This window comes from Coccidioides posadasii, chromosome 1 (genome assembly GCF_018416015.2).
Source record: "Coccidioides posadasii str. Silveira chromosome 1, complete sequence".
NCBI classification, from domain to species: domain Eukaryota; kingdom Fungi; phylum Ascomycota; class Eurotiomycetes; order Onygenales; family Onygenaceae; genus Coccidioides; species Coccidioides posadasii.
Window position 1 is genome coordinate 7,778,474 of NC_089407.1, and position 17,718 is coordinate 7,796,191.

The window sequence follows — 17,718 nt, forward strand, 5'->3', positions numbered from 1 at the left end:
GCGATCATTGGCCATTTTGGGCTCTGGAAAACAATGTGGAGGGAATCTTCGTTTTTGGCTCGCGGCCTTTCGTATGTACACAATCACCTGTATGGCGTCTACGCGAACGGTCCCGCCTGGACACGATCTCGGTCAGGATCCATGGATACCCGGCATTGGTTGCACTCCCGCGAATAGTTAGATACGAAACAGTTTTAAAGAGAGCTGAATTCCTGCCACCTGAGTCTGTCCTCGTCTTCACATTTCAAAAGAGGCATCCCGTCTCCTTGACTCGCGAGCAGGTCGGCTCTGCTGCTGTCGTCGTAACCATGAAGCTTTCGTTGGTTGCGGGTATTGCCCTTTTCTCCGCATCCGGTCTAACTCAGACATTCCAACGCCTGGGTGGCTGTCCTGGCCTGGGTTGCATCTTCCCACCGGACCAGTACGAATGTCCACCGCCTGTCTCCTCTAAAAGAGCTGCTGATGTCTGATGAATTTGTGATAGGGCCGAATTCCTCCCCGGGCAGTATTTCGATATTCGACTGGAGGTCCACTCCCCTGTCAACGGTTCCGAGGCGCGTGCTGGGGAACCTGACCCGAACTTCACCTTCACCGTCGCCCGCAAACGTCGCGGAAGCAAACCCAAAAAGGCTACAGATTTTTTCAAGGTCAAGGAACCACAGCTAGAGACCTGGAACTTCTCCTGGTACGAAGGTAAGTCATTTTGAAGGTCAATTTGCTGTGACTTTTCTGTGGACGAACCCCCAGCTCACATTGTGCCCGTAGATCTTTTCGCCAAAGATGCAAAGAAGCCCTCGCTAGTTCGCGTTGCCTCGAAAGTGTATCGTAGAGTTGCCTTGTACCAACCCGGAGAATACGAAGCTACTTTAACCTACTACAATGGCATGAAGACCACTGCTACTTGGACAGTGAAAGATCTGTCCATATTCAGGAGGGCCAAGAATGTGGTCCTGTTCATTGGCGATGGAATGACCACGAACATGATCACCGCTGCACGCCTGATTGCCCACCGCTCCGTAAATGGAAAGTATCAGACAACAATGCAGATGGATAAATTCCCAGTGCTGGGCCACCAGATGACTCACTCCATGGACTCCTTCATCACGGACTCCGCAAATTCTGCCACAGCTCTGTATACCGGCCATAAGACCACGGTAAACGCGCTGGGCGTCTATGTTGATTCGTCGAAAGATCCGTTTGATGATCCAAAGGTCGAGACTATTGCGGAAATCTTCCATAGAATATATCCTGACGCTGGTGTCGGTATCGTGTCCACTGCACATTTATGTAAGTCATATCTTTTCCCGGATAGTGAAGGCATTTTGCTAAGCTTGGCTCTTTAGCCGATGCTACACCTGCGGCACTGGCTGCTCATACTCGCGATCGAGGCCAATACGAACATGTGATTGACTCTTACTACCAAGGGTTAACCAATTACTCTTGGACAGAATGGGATGGGCCTGATGTTCTCTTTGGTGGTGGTGCCGAAAATTTCCTGCCTGGAAGGAGTTCATACAAAGGCCAGGATTACTACAAGCTCTTTAAAGAGCGTGGATACAGCGTCAGCTGGAACGCTACTTCCCTTGCCCAAGCTCCTAACAACACTAAGGCTCTAGGTGTGTTCTCGGTTGGTGTCATGGCGAAATGGCTCGATCGGAATGTGTACAGGAACAATTTGCTCAATCAACATAATCATCCTGATGGCTCTGACAAGGATGCCACTGACCAGCCCGGATTGAAGGAAATGACTCTTAAGGCAATCGATATCCTGCATAACCGCTCACGCAAAGGCAAGAAGGGCTGGTTCCTCATGTCCGAAGCCGCCAGTATTGATAAGCAGATGCATGCTCTGGACTACGATCGCGCCCTTGGAGAACTCCTCGAACTCGACGACACCATCAAGGCGACTGTCAATAAACTCCGTGCCCTCGGCGAACTTGATGACACTCTTATCATCGTCACTGCTGACCATGGGCATGGCTTTGATGTCATGGGTTCTGTTGACACCAAATACCTGAATGAGAAGGAAACCGATCGCGAGAAACGCAACGCCGTTGGAACATACTTCAACTCTGGATTATCGCAGTATACTGAGCAGAGCGATGCGTCTCTCCACTACACCGAGGGCGTACATTTCCCCGCCCAGTGGGATCCGCGATACACCCTCTATCAAGGCGTCACTGCCAATCCAGACCGTCGGGAAAACTTCCAGGTCCATAAGGATGGTCCAAGAGTACCTGCCATTGAGCTCCCGAAGGGTTCGGATGATTATTATGTGAACTATAAAGATGCTGTTTCTGGTTTCGTTACCAATGGAACTTTGCCTGTGGCCGATGGTCAGGGCGTTCATTCCTTGACTGACGTGCCAGTCTTCGCGATGGGACCGTGCCAGGAGAAATTTGGAGGTATGTTGTCCATTCTGCCCCCTGGAGTATTGTGTTTATTTTCCTCTAAGATTTGCTGACCGGTACCTATGAAAACAGGCGTCTATAATTCCGTTGATATCTTCTTCCGCATGGCTGAATGTCTTGGTCTAGGGCGACCAAGACGCTATGGCCAATGAATTGACCCTCTCTTTCCGTCAGGATTAATATATATATCCTAAACTTAAATTATAATGTCATTGTATTTATATAGACACTGGAGTTGATTATTATTCTAGATTGAAATAGGGTATCATTCATAGTCCACGGGTTATACGCTCATCTCGTGTTTTAGGATGTTTTCTCCGAATCTATTGGATTGATATCCGAATGCATCTACAAATCGTAAAGGAAGCGGAGTGATTAATCGTTAGGCATGAGATCATTGGAAAGGATCACCTGAGATTGAGGAAAACGACGTACCGCTTCAGCAAACCGTATCCACTCGCCTATTCCCTTCATGAAAACATCATCCGTAGAAGGTACTTTGTCATGATCCCAGACAATAAGATTCGAAAATGTTCCCTGGGCTTCAAGAATTGTTGGAGAAGGTTGAACATCATCATCATCATCACCTTCGTCAACATCGTTACCATCGTTACCATCGTTATCACTGTCATTATTGGTGTTTCTGTTGCATTCGGGGTTGTCAGGTCTCGACGAGCCGCGCGACGTATCTTTCTTAGGTTGCTTTAGAGTCATTTCTGTTGGAGAGGCGACGACTCCTGGATTTCTAGTGTTAATACTTGATGGGGCCATGCCCGTCTGTGCTTCCAAAGCAAGCCCGGAGCTATCGACATACCATGATACCCTTCTGGAAGTGCAATTCGCCGGCCGCGAAGTTTCCGACCACGAAAATATGTAGTTGCTAGTTCTGGGAGAATAGTGATTTAGCCGACATCATTCGCCCAGGCTTGTTTTTATCGTCAGGGGCGCAGACTTTTGTCCTACAGCGCCCGTCTTCCAAAGTATTATATGCCCGCCTTGTATGGTCATAGACACGTATTCACAAGGACAAGGGCCACACAAAGGCCTCTCAGAGAATAATAGAAAGTGCCTACCTGGATTGTCCGCATCCGTTATTGGGCTCCAATGCCTTTGAGAGACCTCCGTAGGACCGTCGTGATGGATTTTGCAGGGGAGGATATTTGGCTGGGCGGTAGGGAGAGGAGTTTTGGATTCGTCTGATGGTCTTAGGACAAACATCCTTTTGGTCTGATACTCGCAAGGGCTTATTGTCCGCTTCTTTAACGGTCCTGATGCTGGTTTTGTTTAGAGAAACTAGGGTTACTCGCTTGGATATTTCTCGCGTGGTGCGTTTTTTGCAGGGAGGTTTAGAAGCTAAAAGACGAGTTTTTACAAAAGATATATCATGAGCATCAGTGTCCTTCTATTTGATGAATGTACGGAGCACTCTCGGATGGTATTAGTTTAAATGAGATCTATTAACTGGAAATTGTCTGTCTGATTTATGTTCGTCGGTTCGCGACGCGTTGGACGCGTGCGCTGGCTAAAGTGAATTTATTATGTAATCGGTCTAGCCTACGGCGCGATGTGCAATCGGACTGTATCGCGTTTTCTCGCTCGATACTCCGTAGATGCACTTGCAAAGAGGAGGGTTTGAGATTTGTAAATGCCGATTACCGTTTCTTTCGCTTCTTCTTTGGTTTCTTCGTTTTCGGGGTACCAGCCCCATCCTTATCAGTATCCTTCCGCACACGGACAGGCCATCTCTTCGCATTCTCCCTCTCAAACGATTCCTTATCCCTCTGAAACAGCAGCATTGTTGCCCTAGCATCTTCAACACTTGAGTGAGCTGCCCCTTGTATTTGAACCCCCAACAATTCAGCCGCCAATATCTTCAGTCGCGGTTTAGCACCCCCGGCGATTTTTCGGTACGGAGGATGTAAACTTGTATCACGGATATCATGTTTTGGGTGGCTCAGAAGCAGGGCGTTTAGGTCATTTTTCACGGCGTGGCCTATCAAAATACGACCATCCAGTAAACTCGCGACATCTTTCTGTACTTCTTCAAAACTTCTAGCATGCTCCATGCTCTCCGGTGTGATTCCGCTAACTTTCGAGCGCCAATCTGTTACCTCCTCTTTGGTTCGGACGAAGGAATCATAGACTTGATCTCCAGCGAAATTGACTATGCTCACGCGTGCAAGCGCCGATTCGCGGTCTGGATCTGGCCCGACCCCCACCATTTCGCAGTCGATGGCTATGTATTTTCCTGCTTCAGCACTGCTGATGGTTAGCGTCACGGATGTCGAAGTCAGGCTGCTGTGATAAAGGGACTGAGGGGCTTACGTAGCTGACAGCCCTTCATTAATACGCTCACGGCCAATGCCGTTCCCTGTCAACTGTATTGTAGGTTCCTTGGTCTTCGCATCTCCGTCGACTGCAAGCTTCTCCACGCCATCAGCGACTTCCGCAGTAACACTGGACATCTTTCGCTTCTTAAACACCCGTTCCCGCTTTTCTATACTGGTATTTGTGTGTGTATGTCGGGAAGATGACTGCCTTCTCCGCTTCACTCCATTCTGCCGGACTTGTTCGCTGGCGCTGCGTTTCGAGACCGTTGAGGTGCTGCTTTTCTTCAGGGTCGCCTGGAGCTTCTTCCAGTTGCTAGATAGATCTTTTAGATCCATTTTCGCATATCCGTCACAATTCCATGGTCGGTCTGCTCCTGCAGCACTTCCAGCGTGTGTGTCATATTCCTCTTCTGCGGAGGGAGGTTTGCGAAATGCGTTTCCCGCAGATGCAAACGGTGCAAACCTTGTCTTCGACGGAATTTTGTAAGTCCGAAAAATTGAGGAGGTCGGCCGGACCTAGGCTAGTCGCGTTAAACGTTAGATGGACTTCTACATCGATATCGGCAGGTTACGGGCTACCTTAGACTCCAACAGAGAATAAACAAATTGGGAATTCATTGACTAAATTATTTAGCGACCTAGAGATCATTGCACTCAAGCTTCCGTAGTGCCCAGCACTAGATTTTGAAGTCTTTGTGAGACCATTTTTCGGTATACGTTCTCTTTGCCTTTTTGGGCTGGGAGACCGGTTTCCGGGTTTCGAGTTTTCCTTGTACAAGCAAATTCCGAAAGCGATCACCTAGCAGATTTCCTTCTGGCTTCAGAAGCCGAAGAGAATCCTGTAGTTCATCGGGAAGCACTATTTCAAGGGGTTTTTCAGGAACTCTGCGACTGCGATTAGCATGATACGAGGGACATAAAACTGGCCTGGAGCAACTTACAGATGTTTACCGCCAAATGACCTCTTCCGCAAAACCCGGTCATCCCCTTCTTCTGAGGACTCAGCTTCCTTCTCTTTCAACTTCCGGGCTTCCTCATTCTCTTTCACAGCGTTCAAAATAGCTTTGATTTGAGACGCTTGCTCTTCTCTCTTCTTCATCTTCGCTTCCCACTTTGCCTTTCTTTCTGCCTCTTTCCTCCGTTTTATCTTATTTCTTTGGGCCTTCGTTTTCCTCTCAGGTCGCTTTTTCTTCAACCACTCAGGGGCCTCATACTCGCTTTCGAATCCCTCCCACGCACTCTCATCGTCAGATTTAGCCTCGTCGTTTTCGTGTTTGGCTGCTTCAATTCGAGTCTGTCTCTCTTGCTCCGCTTTTTCTTCTTGTAAGCGTTGCTTTTCCGCTTCTACCTCCTTGTTCCCTTCTTCTGTCAAGAGCTTGTCCCAATCTTCGAAGGTGGGGTTGTAGCTTATTCCGGCATCGGGTGTTTTCACAGAAGGTATTGGTTTGCCGTTAGCTGCGAGTGAGATCGGTGGGTGCTTTAGTGTTGCAGGCGCAACTTTCGGCTTTGTTTTTGGGATAAAATCGAGATTGTCCTCGAGTGTAGGTGCGCTTGGGTTGTCTCCCCACGGGTCGTAGGAAGCACCTTGTTGGACATCTTGGTTTAGCGGGTTTGCCTCTGCGGCGACCTTTTTGAGTCGTAGCCATTCTTCCTTGGTCACCCAGTCCCTTCTCGTTCGCTTGCTTTTAGGTTCGACTATTCCATCCGTGACTTTGGGATTTGGGCGTTTCCGGCTATCGACAGCATTGATAGCAGAGCGTAGGCCTAGAATCTCATCGGCTTTTAGCGGTCTTGATGCTTTCGGAGGCCTTTTTGATATCTCGTTTGACCCGAGCTTATCGATTGTGAATAGGTCCCCTGAAGGCTTTTCTGCGAGAACACCGCTATAAAAAAGGCTTAGGATCAGCTGCAATCCATAGACAACTTCCAGCGACGCTCAGAGCGACCTACCCTTGAATTTCTTCTTCCCGAAGCAGTCGAAGGCCTTCCTGGACCTCCGACACGTCCACATTCTTCCTCCAAGCCTTTTTACCCTTTCTCGAGGGTTGATTGTATTGGTGTGGCGCTTCAATATTGGTCGCCATGTTTGTTATTTAATCCACCGTCTTGATGCCCTGCTCAGTTGTGCTGCAGCTCCTTTTCTTTTCCTTTCTTTCTTTTTTTTTTTTTTTTTTTTCAGTTTCAGTTCGGTATTCGGTATCATCACCCGCAATTTTTTGTTCACCAGTTGACTTGGGTGAAGGCTGTGAGTGGTGCGTGGCGATTGCTGCCAAGACACCCAGAAGATAACACACACGCCAGCTTGCCATCTCCCTTCACGCGACGCCCAAATCGACCTCATCAAGCCATACAGCTCTCGCCGACATACGTCGAAAGCCATCAAGATGCCTGTCGTCAAGGGAGGCGTTTGGTATGTGTGCTCGTCCATTGCTGTTGACTGCTGCGTGGCCTGTACGGTTTACTGACATTCCTTGGTGCCATAGGACTAACATCGAGGATGAGATCGTCAAAGTCGCGGTCTCCAAGTATGGATTGAACCAGTGGGCTCGAGTATCATCACTTCTTGCGCGCAAGACGCCGAAGCAGTGCAAAGCCCGTTGGTCGGAATGGCTGGACCCCGCTATTCGCAAAGTCGAGTGGTCGAAGGAGGAAGATGAGAAATTACTTCATCTGGCAAAATTGATGCCCACCCAATGGAGAACGATAGCGCCCATTGTCGGAAGAACTGCTACGCAATGTCTGGAGAGATATCAGAAACTCTTGGACGAAGCGGAGGCTAGAGAATCTGATGAGCTAGGTTTGGGTGGCCCTGCTGGCGGCGAAACTGCAGCTCCCAGCGCCGACGATGTTAGAAGACTACGGTACGTTGCAATCCAATCATTTTCCCGTATTACGCCCTGCCAATGGTGCTGACTGGATATGTAGACCAGGAGAACTAGATCCTGATCCGGAATCCAAGCCGGCTCGACCCGACACCATCGACCTTGATGAAGATGAAAAGGAAATGCTTAGCGAGGCTCGTGCCCGCCTTGCCAACACTCAAGGCAAGAAAGCGAAACGCAAAGCTAGAGAGCGACAGTTGGAAGAATCACGACGTTTGGCCGTTCTACAGAAGCGACGAGAACTTAAAAATGCCGGAATCAATATCAAGGTTGTTACGACGAAAAAGGGGCAGATGGATTATAACGCAGACATTCCGTTCGAGAAAAAGCCCGCACCTGGTTTTTACAATACCACCGAGGAGCAGGCACGAAATGAACGACAAAGGGAGATGTTCGACCCAAGAAAACAGCAGCTAGCGAATAAGAGAAAAGGAGACCAAGACGAAGAACAAGACAAAAAACGGCAGAAGAACGACAAAACTGGATCGTCTGCTGCTTTTGCAGCGGCTGCAAAAGCCGGTCAGATGCAGCGTATCCGGGAAGCAGAACAAAGCAGCAAGCGCCGGGCGCTAGTCCTCCCTTCACCTCAGGTTAGCGAGGGCGAGCTAGAGGAGATTGTGAAAATGGGTATGGCCGGGGAGAGGGCCAGTCGAATGGCCGGAGATGATGATAATGAAGGGACACGAGGTCTTATCGCCAATTATTCGAGTATTATTGGTGGTACCCCGATTCGAACACCAAGGGCTCCTCCCGAGGAAGATCGAATAGCAAATGAGATCCGAAACATTAAGGCTCTGACTGAGACACAGTCATCTCTCCTCGGTGGAGAGAACGCACCTCTTCTTGAAGGCGGCGGTTCCACTGGATTTGAAGGCATTGCACCACGAAAGCACCAGATGGTCACGCCAAATCCCATGGCAACTCCTTTCCGTCAGGGTGGCGCTGGTACTATCGGAGGTACTCCTCTGCAGGCACGTCCGGGGGCAACTCCCTTACGCACGCCCCGGGATAATTTCATGATTAATAAAGACACTGGTCTCCCTGTGGCGAGTACTCCAAAAGAGATGAAGATCCAGGAAAACTTTATACGGAGGCAACTCCGCCAGCAACTTGGTTCACTTCCTAAACCGAAGGAGACGGAATGGGAACTTGAAGAATTGCCGTCAGAGCAACCAGAACCGATCATGACGGATACTCTTACTGAAGAGGATGCCGCCGAGCGGGACAAGAGGAATAAAGCCGCCGCTGAAGAAGCGGCGAAGGAGAAATTCAAGCGCCAGACTCAAGTTTATCAACGTGGCCTTCCTCGACCACGGACACTAGACATCGCAGCCTTGATGAAACAAGTTGAAGAAGTTGAAGATCCAGTAAAGCAAATGGTTGCACGGGAGATGGCGATCATTATTGCGCACGATGCACACAAGTTCCCATTGCAGGGTATGCATATTGAGGGCAAAGCACCTAAGCGTCAGCTCTTTAGTAACGACCTTTTGGCCAAAGCCAGAGAGGATATTGCTGCCGAGGTATCATCGGAAGTGTTGCAGCAGTGGCAGAATAACTTTGACAGTTCGTGGGCGTCTCTACACGAGTGCCCATCCGCGCTTCCGGGACTTTCAATCTACACGGATGAGGACGACTTTGCGAAACAGGAAAAGGATATGACTGCGGCATTTGACAGGGTGCAGAATGCCTTGATAGAAACTGCTGAACAGGGTAATAAATTAGAGAAAAAAGTTGCGCTGCACTACGGTGGATATCAGGCTAGGGCAAAGACATTGAGAAATAAGATCTTGGAAGCAAATGAGGCGCTGCAGAAGGCTAAGTTTGATCTAGATTCATTCAGGACGCTGCAGATTGCAGAGGAGTCCGCTGTTCGGGGGCGGGTGGAGAGCCTTCGTGAGGAAGTCACTTTTGTTTCCAGACGGGAGCGCGAAGCTCAAGAGGTATACAGGCAGCGCAAGGAGGAGTTGGATTCTCTTGAAGCTGGCAGTATTAATGGGTGGCATTAACTATAGGCGTGTATAACAACAGAGTATTCGGGATGCAACCATGATTATACATATGCAATTGGGCGTGCTTACTCTCAGCAGGTAGCAAAATGTATTCTAGGCGTGACTATAATCAGAAATACTATTGTTTGGTGCCTAACAAGTCCTTTTGGTGATTCCGTGCGGCAAGTGGTGAAGCAATGGTACAATCCAGCGGATGATGCCGTCTCGATTGGTGAGTGGCAAATGAGAAGTCAAAAACCCAACCGCCAACCAGCAGCAAGCAAAGCAAAATCAAAAAAGTCCTCACGAAGTTCCATCCACAGAAGAGCCAAAAAAAATCCATCACAAAATCCACTTTAACAGCATCTTCCATCTCAGATTTTGTTGGTTTTACGTAGAAATCAGCCTGACAAATATGATGGGCGTCAGAGATCCCTCGCAAGAGGCACCCAGCACGCCAGATCCTGTTGAAAGGAGCCTTGCCACCTTGAATACGCTAAGGTAACTTCTCTCCCCCCTCCTCAAATAGGGACTTGCTGGTTACCTGGAATTATCATCATCCTTTACTGATTCTCTTGGCCCAGGATCGGTGTTAAGGCGTTTGTCGAAAAGGTGAGGAGAATCTTTTCGCTGCGGGTGACCGTCAGCCCAGCACCGCTTCACGTGACATCTACTGGGCTCGCTGGCGCTAACTGGTTGGTTTTGCCAGGATGGCGACTATCGGAAAGCAGAGATCCTGTCCATGAGACAGCGGAAAGATGGGCCCGCCTTCTAGTACGTACTCCGCTGCCCTGTTGATCTTCTGCGAGATACTGACCATGACGACAGCGTACATTATGTCGACTTCAACAAGCGTCTTGACGGTTCGTACAGAATGCATATATCTCGAAGCTGGCTGCTTGTGCAATCCTTATCACTGACTATGAGTTGCAGAATGGATCCCTGCATCGCGGATTGACTTAACGAAAGAAGTAGAATGGCCTCTGCCCGAGAAACCAGAGAAGAAGAAAGTTAGCGGCGCCGCCGCAACAAAGGCTCAGCCCAAGAATTCACTGAAGCGGGCAAGACAAGCAAGTCGAGATGTATCTTCAACTCCAGATCTTTTAGCAGGAAAGAATCTCAATATCAGTAAACAATCCAAGCTGTCCAAGGCCAGTAGTGGCAAGGAAAACGCTGAAGATGGTACTCCGATAAGTATTCCCCAGCTGCCCAGCGAAGGCGTCTCTGCTGGAGGTACTCCTCAACTGGAGGTGGACTCTGAAGATGTGGAGATGGTTGATGTTGCCGAAGCTGAAGCCAAGGCAGCAATCAGGGAAGAGGCAGAAAAAGCCGCCGAGGAAGCTGTTCGGCAAGAGGAAATCGAGAAGCTGAGGACGGGTGGGAGTATGACACAGAACCCCACGGAAATCCATCGTGTGCGAAACCTGAATCGAATCCAGATGGGAAAATATGAAATAGAGCCGTGGTACTTTTCACCATATCCGACTTCCTTCAGCGACGCGGACATGGTCTACATCGATGAATTCTGTCTCAGTTATTTCGATGATCAACGTGCTTTTGAAAGACACCGATCTAAATGTACTCTCGTCCATCCACCAGGCAACGAGATTTATCGAGATGATTATGTATCTTTTTTTGAAGTGGATGGCCGTCGACAGCGAACATGGTGTCGAAACTTGTGCTTGCTGAGCAAGTTATTCCTGGACCACAAGACCCTCTACTATGATGTTGATCCTTTTCTTTTCTACTGCATGACTACACGCGATGCCCAGGGCTGCCACCTCGTCGGATATTTCTCCAAGGAGAAAGAATCAGCCGAGGGCTACAATGTGGCATGTATCCTTACGCTTCCACAGTATCAACGTCGTGGATACGGTCGACTGCTCATTGCATTTAGTTACGAGCTTAGCAAACGGGAAGGCAAATTAGGCTCTCCTGAGAAACCACTGAGTGACCTGGGCCTACTCGGCTACCGGCAATACTGGAGAGAAACGCTAGTTGAACTTCTCCTGGAACCCGGTCGGGATGCCATTAGCGAGAGTGAATTGGCAAGTTTAAGTGGCATGACAGAGAAGGATGTTCATGAGACCTTGGTGGTACTAAACCTCCTCAAATACAATGTAAGTGCTACCATACATTCGCAAACCGATCTCTCACAACCCAGATCTTATGCTGATACTCTACGCAGAAAGGAAACTGGATAATTGTCCTCACCGATGCAATCATCGAGCAACGTAACAAGCGTTTAGCAAAAGAACAGGCCAAGGGATCCCGAAAAATCGATTCCTCGCGTCTTCAGTGGAAACCACCAGTTTTCACTGCCTCAAGCCGGACGTGGAATTGGTAGAATTCCCCGACGTTGATGAATCTACGATATTCGTTACGAGTTTTCTTCTCTATGATCCTGTTTTTTACTCTGCGTCATTTTCTTATAGCGATGGATGTCGATGGATGTCCTTTGAAATATGCATTGCGCTGGCGCTAAGCTCCTTTAATACCCAACATCATACCTTTCGGTCTTTTTGGATTCTTCTTCTCAAGCGCTGTAACATATTAGTCTTTCAAATTATGGACCTCCAATAACAGTTATTCCAAAATTGCGACATTTTCCAATCACTGTCGAAGCCCATCAAATGGCAAGGAATATGCAGTAATTATAAATGATTTCAACTATCAAGCAGCTAATACACTGGAGCAATTGCGTTCATTTCTTCATGACAGCAAAATAAAACCAAGGGCCTTCTGATATCAATCAATCCATCAATCCCATTGGAGTCCCAAAACATGACTGGCATTACAAGACATCCCACGTAGAACGCAATTGTGCAACTGATAGCAGGAAGTTGTTGATAATATCACAGACCCCAGCATCAGCTTTGTCGTCAGGAAGCCGCCCAGCTGGCGGTGAGCACAATAACGCCCACACAATGCAGAATAACTTGGAACGGATAAAAGCAATGATTACAGTTGGTAATAGGAGGTTTGATATGGAAAGCATGGAGTAATCACCAGTTGTAAAACTTGTAGAAACTTAACACAATTGTGCCAAGTTCAAGAGTGAATACATAGCGACTGTTGGAAGGATTGCATGTTCGGAGACAATTGGTAAGACATAAGGATACAGGGCGCGAGGGGAAAAGAAAGAAGGTATACGAGAATTAGTTAAAGCGCCAAACCATGAGACCGTGGCCAACGATTTCCCCCGAAAGACTTGCTGCTCTTCATTAGATATGGAGAAGACATTAACCAAGTCAGTGTGATAAACTTAGATTTAGGATCGAATAATTCCAGCTGGGGGATACGCTCTTCAAACTGCAGTACCAGCCACTCGGGATGCCCAATTTCCATGCCCAGAATGCGATCGCGAGGGTCCAGAGGTGGGAGATGACATCTTTTTTGGAGGTTGAGATGTATGGTACGGCCCAGAACTTGGCCCAGAACCTTCTCGCGATTTCGCACCTCTGCGATGTTTGAAATTATGTGAACGATGGCGTGTCTGATTGTTTCCGCTGCTGACACCAGCCTTGCCGGGCATTGTGAGAGTCTTTAAGATTTCAGTCCCTGGCAAGTGAATAATGATAGTGACACCACCAGGGTTGTTCCGGTCGGGTGAACTAAAAATGTAAGGCTCAATACTCTGAACTTGGACAGGTCTTTGGAACCGTGAACGGAGGCGTTGATGGGAAGGAGGCAATGCTGGCTGCCAAGCTGCTTTGGGTGCCATATGTGGGACTTTTACAACCGGCAGAGATCCGGCCTCGCGATCCTCAAAGATAGCCTCCTCGTCTTCTACTTCCTTTGATGCTACTTTACCCGCGTCCCGAGTTGATTCAACATCGTCAAATTGAGGCAGCGATACAGACGCCGATAAGGTGTCCGGCAGAACTTCAAGCGGCTCTTTCGTTGCCGATGCAACAGCGAGAACAGTCCTTCTCACATGCGGAGGCTGTGAGGTCTTTTTGCCAAATAATCCATTGAAACGATCTTGCCAAGTTGCAGTGCTAGCGATCGGTTGAGAACCACGAGGAGGAGGTGGACCAGAGGCAACCATGGAGGCGAATGTTGCAGGAGGAGCAGCTGGAGGAGGTGAACTGCGCGGTGGAAGCCTCACTCGTGGTTTCGGAGCCGGTAAATGCACCAGTGGTCGTGGAGAGTCAGTAGTAAATGCGGGATGGCTTGATACCTCCTCAGGAGGCGGTGGGGAGGGGCTACGAGGCTCAACATTATCTCGATCCGAAGGTCGTTTGGTTTGGTCGGATCCATGGGGAAAGAAACGGGAACCCCGGGCGGTTGTCCCAACCTTGGCGTTCGGATCTGAGAAGGGTAGGCCATCAATGGGTTCGAGACCGGGTAGAGGGGAAAGAGGTGCTGACTTTTCGGTTGTCTTATTGACTGAGACGACGTTACGCTGACCAGCCTCATCGGTTTTTACTTGTCGCCAAGTTTCATCAAATGTGACCTGTAATGCCGGCTTGATTCCGGATCTGGCTTCTTCCTCGCGCCGAGCCTGGAGCTCCCGGTGGAATCGCTCGTTTTCTTCTAGCTCGGCTTTTCTCGCGGCTAGATGGAAATTATTCCAAGGAGCAGTTTCTTCGGAACGTCGAGGAAATTGGTTTTGTTGCCATCTTTGGCCCTGGGAATATGTATTAGGAGGCGCAATAGGCCCAGGGCGAGAAATCGGTTTCAGGCTGTCAGCACCAGCTAAACGGCCGGGGCGCTGTTCTGGGGAGGGCAAAGGAGACAACGAAGAACCATTATCAGCTATGCTCTTCGGAACTCCATGTAAATGTTGATTAGTACGTTCGGAAGCATTGATTCTTTCCGCACTGTGCTGCGGCGGGCCGATGGGAGGTTGATCGGACAGCATAAGGGGACCATGAGACGAAATGTCCCTTGAGGGGAATCCAGCGAGGTTTTTATCAAAGGTGCCGTTGCCCAACGCTTTATCGTTATTTGGCGGTCCCCACAGGCTCCCAACAGAGGGGTGAGCACCAATTTTCGTACCAGACCATGACGAATAAGAACTAGTTGTTGGCATCGGCCCTTTCCATGTTAAATTTCGGTCACCGGATGCGTCTTGCTGGGACTCTGGCATCTGAACAGCCGACATTTCAGTCGACGAATGAACACCATTGATGGAAGGGGGCATGGAGGTTCTAGCTGCTTCAAACTTCGATTCTCGGCGAGATGATATCTGGTGGCTTTGAGGACCGGTAATGCCTGTCTTGACATCAGGCCTCTCACCTGATGGAACCAATTTCTTCACTGGCTCAGGAGGATGAACCTTCATCATTCCATACTGTTTGGGCTCCCCGCTCGGCTCGGGAAGTGGAGGTTTTGGTGGCGATGGAGCTACAGTGGTTTGTTTGGCAGATTCTAACGCAGACGTAGAGTCTTTCTTTTCTGATGGAGGTGGGCCCATAGCTTCAAGCTTCAATCTGATCCGCTCTTGTTTTGCGGCCTCTTCTTTGGCTTCCTCTTCTAGTCTGCGCTGCCTTGCCATCTCTCGCTTCTCACGCATGATGCGCTGTTGCATTGCGATAGGATCTTCCATAGGAGGCATCTGCGAAAGGGGAGAATCTGTCGCAAGTGGATGGACAATGCCACCGTGAGAGGCCGGCGGAGTATAATGAGATGAGGAAGCATGATTTGGCATACCCTGGACTGGTGGACGCGACGGAGAAGCCCCCCTTGCAATATACGAACCCTTCTGATATTGCCTCCGAGGAGATGTAGATCGCTCATTTTGTTGTGACCCTCGGCGTGGTTGAGGAAGATCGTGGGGTTTATGACTGAGGTCTGGCTTGCTCATGGACAATCGTCGGCCCATAACTCCACTTCCTCCGCTAACGTTAGATGATGCACGACGGCGACTCCACGAAGTATTCTCTTGCGAGGTACTAGATCGGTTTGTCTGGAAAGCAGGTGAAGGCTCTGCGGGTCCAGACTGCTCATTATGATTTGGCCTCTGAAGCAAAGATGAGGGACGGAAGTGAGCTTCGTTCTTGTACTGCCCTCGGCGCATTTCTGATACAGGTTCATATCGTCCAGACTGAGAGTTATAGAGTTCCCGAGGCGCGGCTGATTGGGTATCTCTCCAAGACCGGTTGAAATCATCGGCTGCAATCTCCTTAGCTGCGACCGGCAGAGGTGATGTGGGCTCTACACCACTGCGTTCGCCATGGAAGAAACGGGAATGCCGGTGTGGTTGGGTGGGGGGGTTGACGGTAACGGGAACTTTGTCAATGGGAGGCAAGGGAGCCCAAGGAGACTTAGCCGGAGGCACTAGACCTTTGGGGATAGCGCTATCTTTGTCATTGGTTCCCTTGGTTGAATCGCTGCCCGATCTGGCTTGTTGCTTGTCTGCGTTCGCTCCAAGTTTAAGTATCGTCGCATTCGGACCAAGAGAGTTAGGTGGTTTCGAAGCTAGAACTTTGACATCCCCACGTCCTATGAGTTTCTTGTCTGATAGTGTTGTCTGTTGGGTTGTGTCTTGGGTTTCGCCTTTCGTCTGAGTTGGGGTAGGGTTGGTTTCGGTTTGGGTCAAATTAATCTTAGTGCCATCATTCCATTCTATCGTTTCTGGAGCCCAGTCGTCCTCGTCATCATCAATATCGGCCCACTTGGCTTCCTTGCCATCGCCATCGGCCTGAATGCGGGAAGTCATATGAATGCCATACTGCTGCTTTAGCTCTTCGTCCGTAAGGTGCTTCGTAGGGGGCGGCTGGACGGCTAGATTGTCTCTAATTAATCCCATTATTGCAGTATAACAAAGGTGTTTGACATCTTACGTCGGTTTTTATTCCACACCTGGTTGGGATCGGGTGCGCCAGATCCACTCCTCCCACTGCCAGCTAGAGCTCGCGGCGTTGAGTCGCGCATGCTACTTGTTGACTTGGCAACTAGACGGGGTCTTGATGTCTGCTGGGCAGGCGCAGACGAAGTATTTGAGGCGGAAAAGGGAGCTGCGGATGTTTTAGCCAGATAGCTTCGAATTTCGGAAGCAGCTAGAAGGGCCAGGAAGGGCTTACCTTGCTCAGCAGTATATTTAGATGCCGCGGCCATATTTGGTGATTTCGATATAGAGAATTTTGCAAAGGATACCGGCTTGAAAGATGCGGGTCGTTTAACAGAGCTTGTACGGGAGTGTTGGGTACTATCTTTCGATGATGATCGTATGTCACTTCGACTGGCGTCTGTATCGGAACCTCCGCTTCCATCCCCAAGGTGATTGAGAGATGTCCCGTAATCCCCTATGGGAGACTCGATGCCATTCGCTTCTAATTTTTTCGTACTTGTCGCTAAGTCATCTTGTGTGGTTATGCCTATCGAGAGCGTGTTCTGGGGCCGTAGTCAGTGACATCATCGCGATTATCCACACAAGAGTTCGAAAGGACTCACAGTATCATATGCCGGTGGAATGCGCTCGTCGGGGTGGTGAGTACTCTGCATACTTTTCCCATCCGGCTTGTCCTGCGATGCCGTAGTTATATCTTGCCGTCTCTGATGCTTGCTATCAAGAGTTTGAACATCCACCCCATCCCCTCCGGTCGTGAATTTGTCGGGTTTGCTCGCAGGAACGTCGGAAGGCGATAGGTCGCCGCCCGACCGGGTTTGGTTTACCACATCGTGGCTACTCTGCTCTGCCATAACAATGTTCTATGGCTAGAAAGATGGGCTGGTTAGTCGGAGAAGGTTGTGCCCAAACTATCGAACATGTAGATTCGAAGAAAGACTCAAGATTACGATCGGGAGCACGATAACATGTGAGACTGGGACGTACTTCTGATTAGCAACTGAATCCCGCCACGATGGAGCACCTAGATGAGTCCAATCGGCCTTAAACTGAGGCCGTTGCGAGTGCAGGAGCTGGAAGTTAGAGTGGCCAGACAACTAAGGTCAGCAATAAAGGAGCTGCCAAAGTATATAATTGAGGTAAAACTGTTCTCAACAGCCCGGTAAGTCTGTCCGGTGTGTTAAAGAGAGTCGCAGAGAAGAGAAAGATGAGAGAGTTAAGGTTGGTTGAAGGAGCAGACGTGTGGCCAAGCTATCATGTCTCGATTCGGCTAGCGGCAAATCCATCACCACTTGTTGCCAGGCTCAC

The 17,718-nt window shown here is 49.3% G+C and overlaps 7 protein-coding genes across 7 annotated transcripts; 3 read left to right on the forward strand and 4 right to left on the reverse strand.

Moving 5' to 3' along the window:
- Nucleotides 1–15: 15 nt before the first annotated feature.
- On the forward strand, nucleotides 16–2,583 carry D8B26_002357 (uncharacterized protein). The gene is made up of 5 exons (XM_003066263.2): nucleotides 16–421; nucleotides 485–693; nucleotides 766–1,287; nucleotides 1,344–2,405; nucleotides 2,484–2,583. The coding sequence occupies exons 1-5, from the start codon at nucleotides 309–311 to the stop codon at nucleotides 2,561–2,563; spliced, it is 1,986 nt and encodes a 661-aa protein (XP_003066309.2). The 5' UTR covers nucleotides 16–308; the 3' UTR covers nucleotides 2,564–2,583.
- An 82-nt stretch (nucleotides 2,584–2,665) lies between these two features.
- Nucleotides 2,666–3,629, reverse strand: D8B26_002358 (uncharacterized protein; the record flags this gene model as incomplete). The annotated part of the gene is made up of 4 exons (XM_003066264.2): nucleotides 2,666–2,759; nucleotides 2,847–3,148; nucleotides 3,226–3,297; nucleotides 3,485–3,629. The coding sequence occupies 4 exons, from the start codon at nucleotides 3,627–3,629 to the stop codon at nucleotides 2,715–2,717; spliced, it is 564 nt and encodes a 187-aa protein (XP_003066310.1). The 3' UTR covers nucleotides 2,666–2,714.
- A 413-nt stretch (nucleotides 3,630–4,042) lies between these two features.
- REX4 (3'-5' exonuclease) lies at nucleotides 4,043–5,132 on the reverse strand. The gene is made up of 2 exons (XM_003066265.2): nucleotides 4,737–5,132; nucleotides 4,043–4,670 (listed from the first exon to the last, which is right to left on the reverse strand). The coding sequence occupies exons 1-2, from the start codon at nucleotides 5,075–5,077 to the stop codon at nucleotides 4,064–4,066; spliced, it is 948 nt and encodes a 315-aa protein (XP_003066311.1). The 5' UTR covers nucleotides 5,078–5,132; the 3' UTR covers nucleotides 4,043–4,063.
- A 236-nt stretch (nucleotides 5,133–5,368) lies between these two features.
- On the reverse strand, nucleotides 5,369–6,931 carry D8B26_002360 (60S ribosome subunit biogenesis protein NOP53). The gene is made up of 3 exons (XM_003066266.2): nucleotides 6,692–6,931; nucleotides 5,683–6,624; nucleotides 5,369–5,626 (listed from the first exon to the last, which is right to left on the reverse strand). The coding sequence occupies exons 1-3, from the start codon at nucleotides 6,823–6,825 to the stop codon at nucleotides 5,419–5,421; spliced, it is 1,284 nt and encodes a 427-aa protein (XP_003066312.1). The 5' UTR covers nucleotides 6,826–6,931; the 3' UTR covers nucleotides 5,369–5,418.
- Nucleotides 6,932–7,096: 165 nt separating this feature from the next.
- On the forward strand, nucleotides 7,097–9,769 carry CEF1 (Pre-mRNA-splicing factor cef1). Its single transcript, XM_003066267.2, has 3 exons — nucleotides 7,097–7,151; nucleotides 7,225–7,602; nucleotides 7,667–9,769. Exons 1-3 carry the CDS (start codon nucleotides 7,126–7,128, stop codon nucleotides 9,630–9,632), a joined length of 2,370 nt encoding a protein of 789 aa, XP_003066313.1. The 5' UTR covers nucleotides 7,097–7,125; the 3' UTR covers nucleotides 9,633–9,769.
- Nucleotides 9,770–10,029: 260 nt separating this feature from the next.
- Nucleotides 10,030–12,194, forward strand: ESA1 (Histone acetyltransferase; the record flags this gene model as incomplete). Its single annotated transcript, XM_003066268.2, has 6 exons — nucleotides 10,030–10,115; nucleotides 10,199–10,226; nucleotides 10,324–10,388; nucleotides 10,443–10,477; nucleotides 10,548–11,734; nucleotides 11,803–12,194. 6 exons carry the CDS (start codon nucleotides 10,030–10,032, stop codon nucleotides 11,959–11,961), a joined length of 1,560 nt encoding a protein of 519 aa, XP_003066314.1. The 3' UTR covers nucleotides 11,962–12,194.
- Nucleotides 12,195–12,672: 478 nt separating this feature from the next.
- Nucleotides 12,673–17,605, reverse strand: D8B26_002363 (uncharacterized protein). The gene is made up of 5 exons (XM_003066269.2): nucleotides 17,398–17,605; nucleotides 17,069–17,279; nucleotides 16,646–16,939; nucleotides 16,406–16,579; nucleotides 12,673–16,346 (listed from the first exon to the last, which is right to left on the reverse strand). Exons 2-5 carry the CDS (start codon nucleotides 17,262–17,264, stop codon nucleotides 12,922–12,924), a joined length of 4,089 nt encoding a protein of 1,362 aa, XP_003066315.2. The 5' UTR covers nucleotides 17,265–17,279; nucleotides 17,398–17,605; the 3' UTR covers nucleotides 12,673–12,921.
- Between the last annotated feature and the right edge of the window lie 113 nt (nucleotides 17,606–17,718).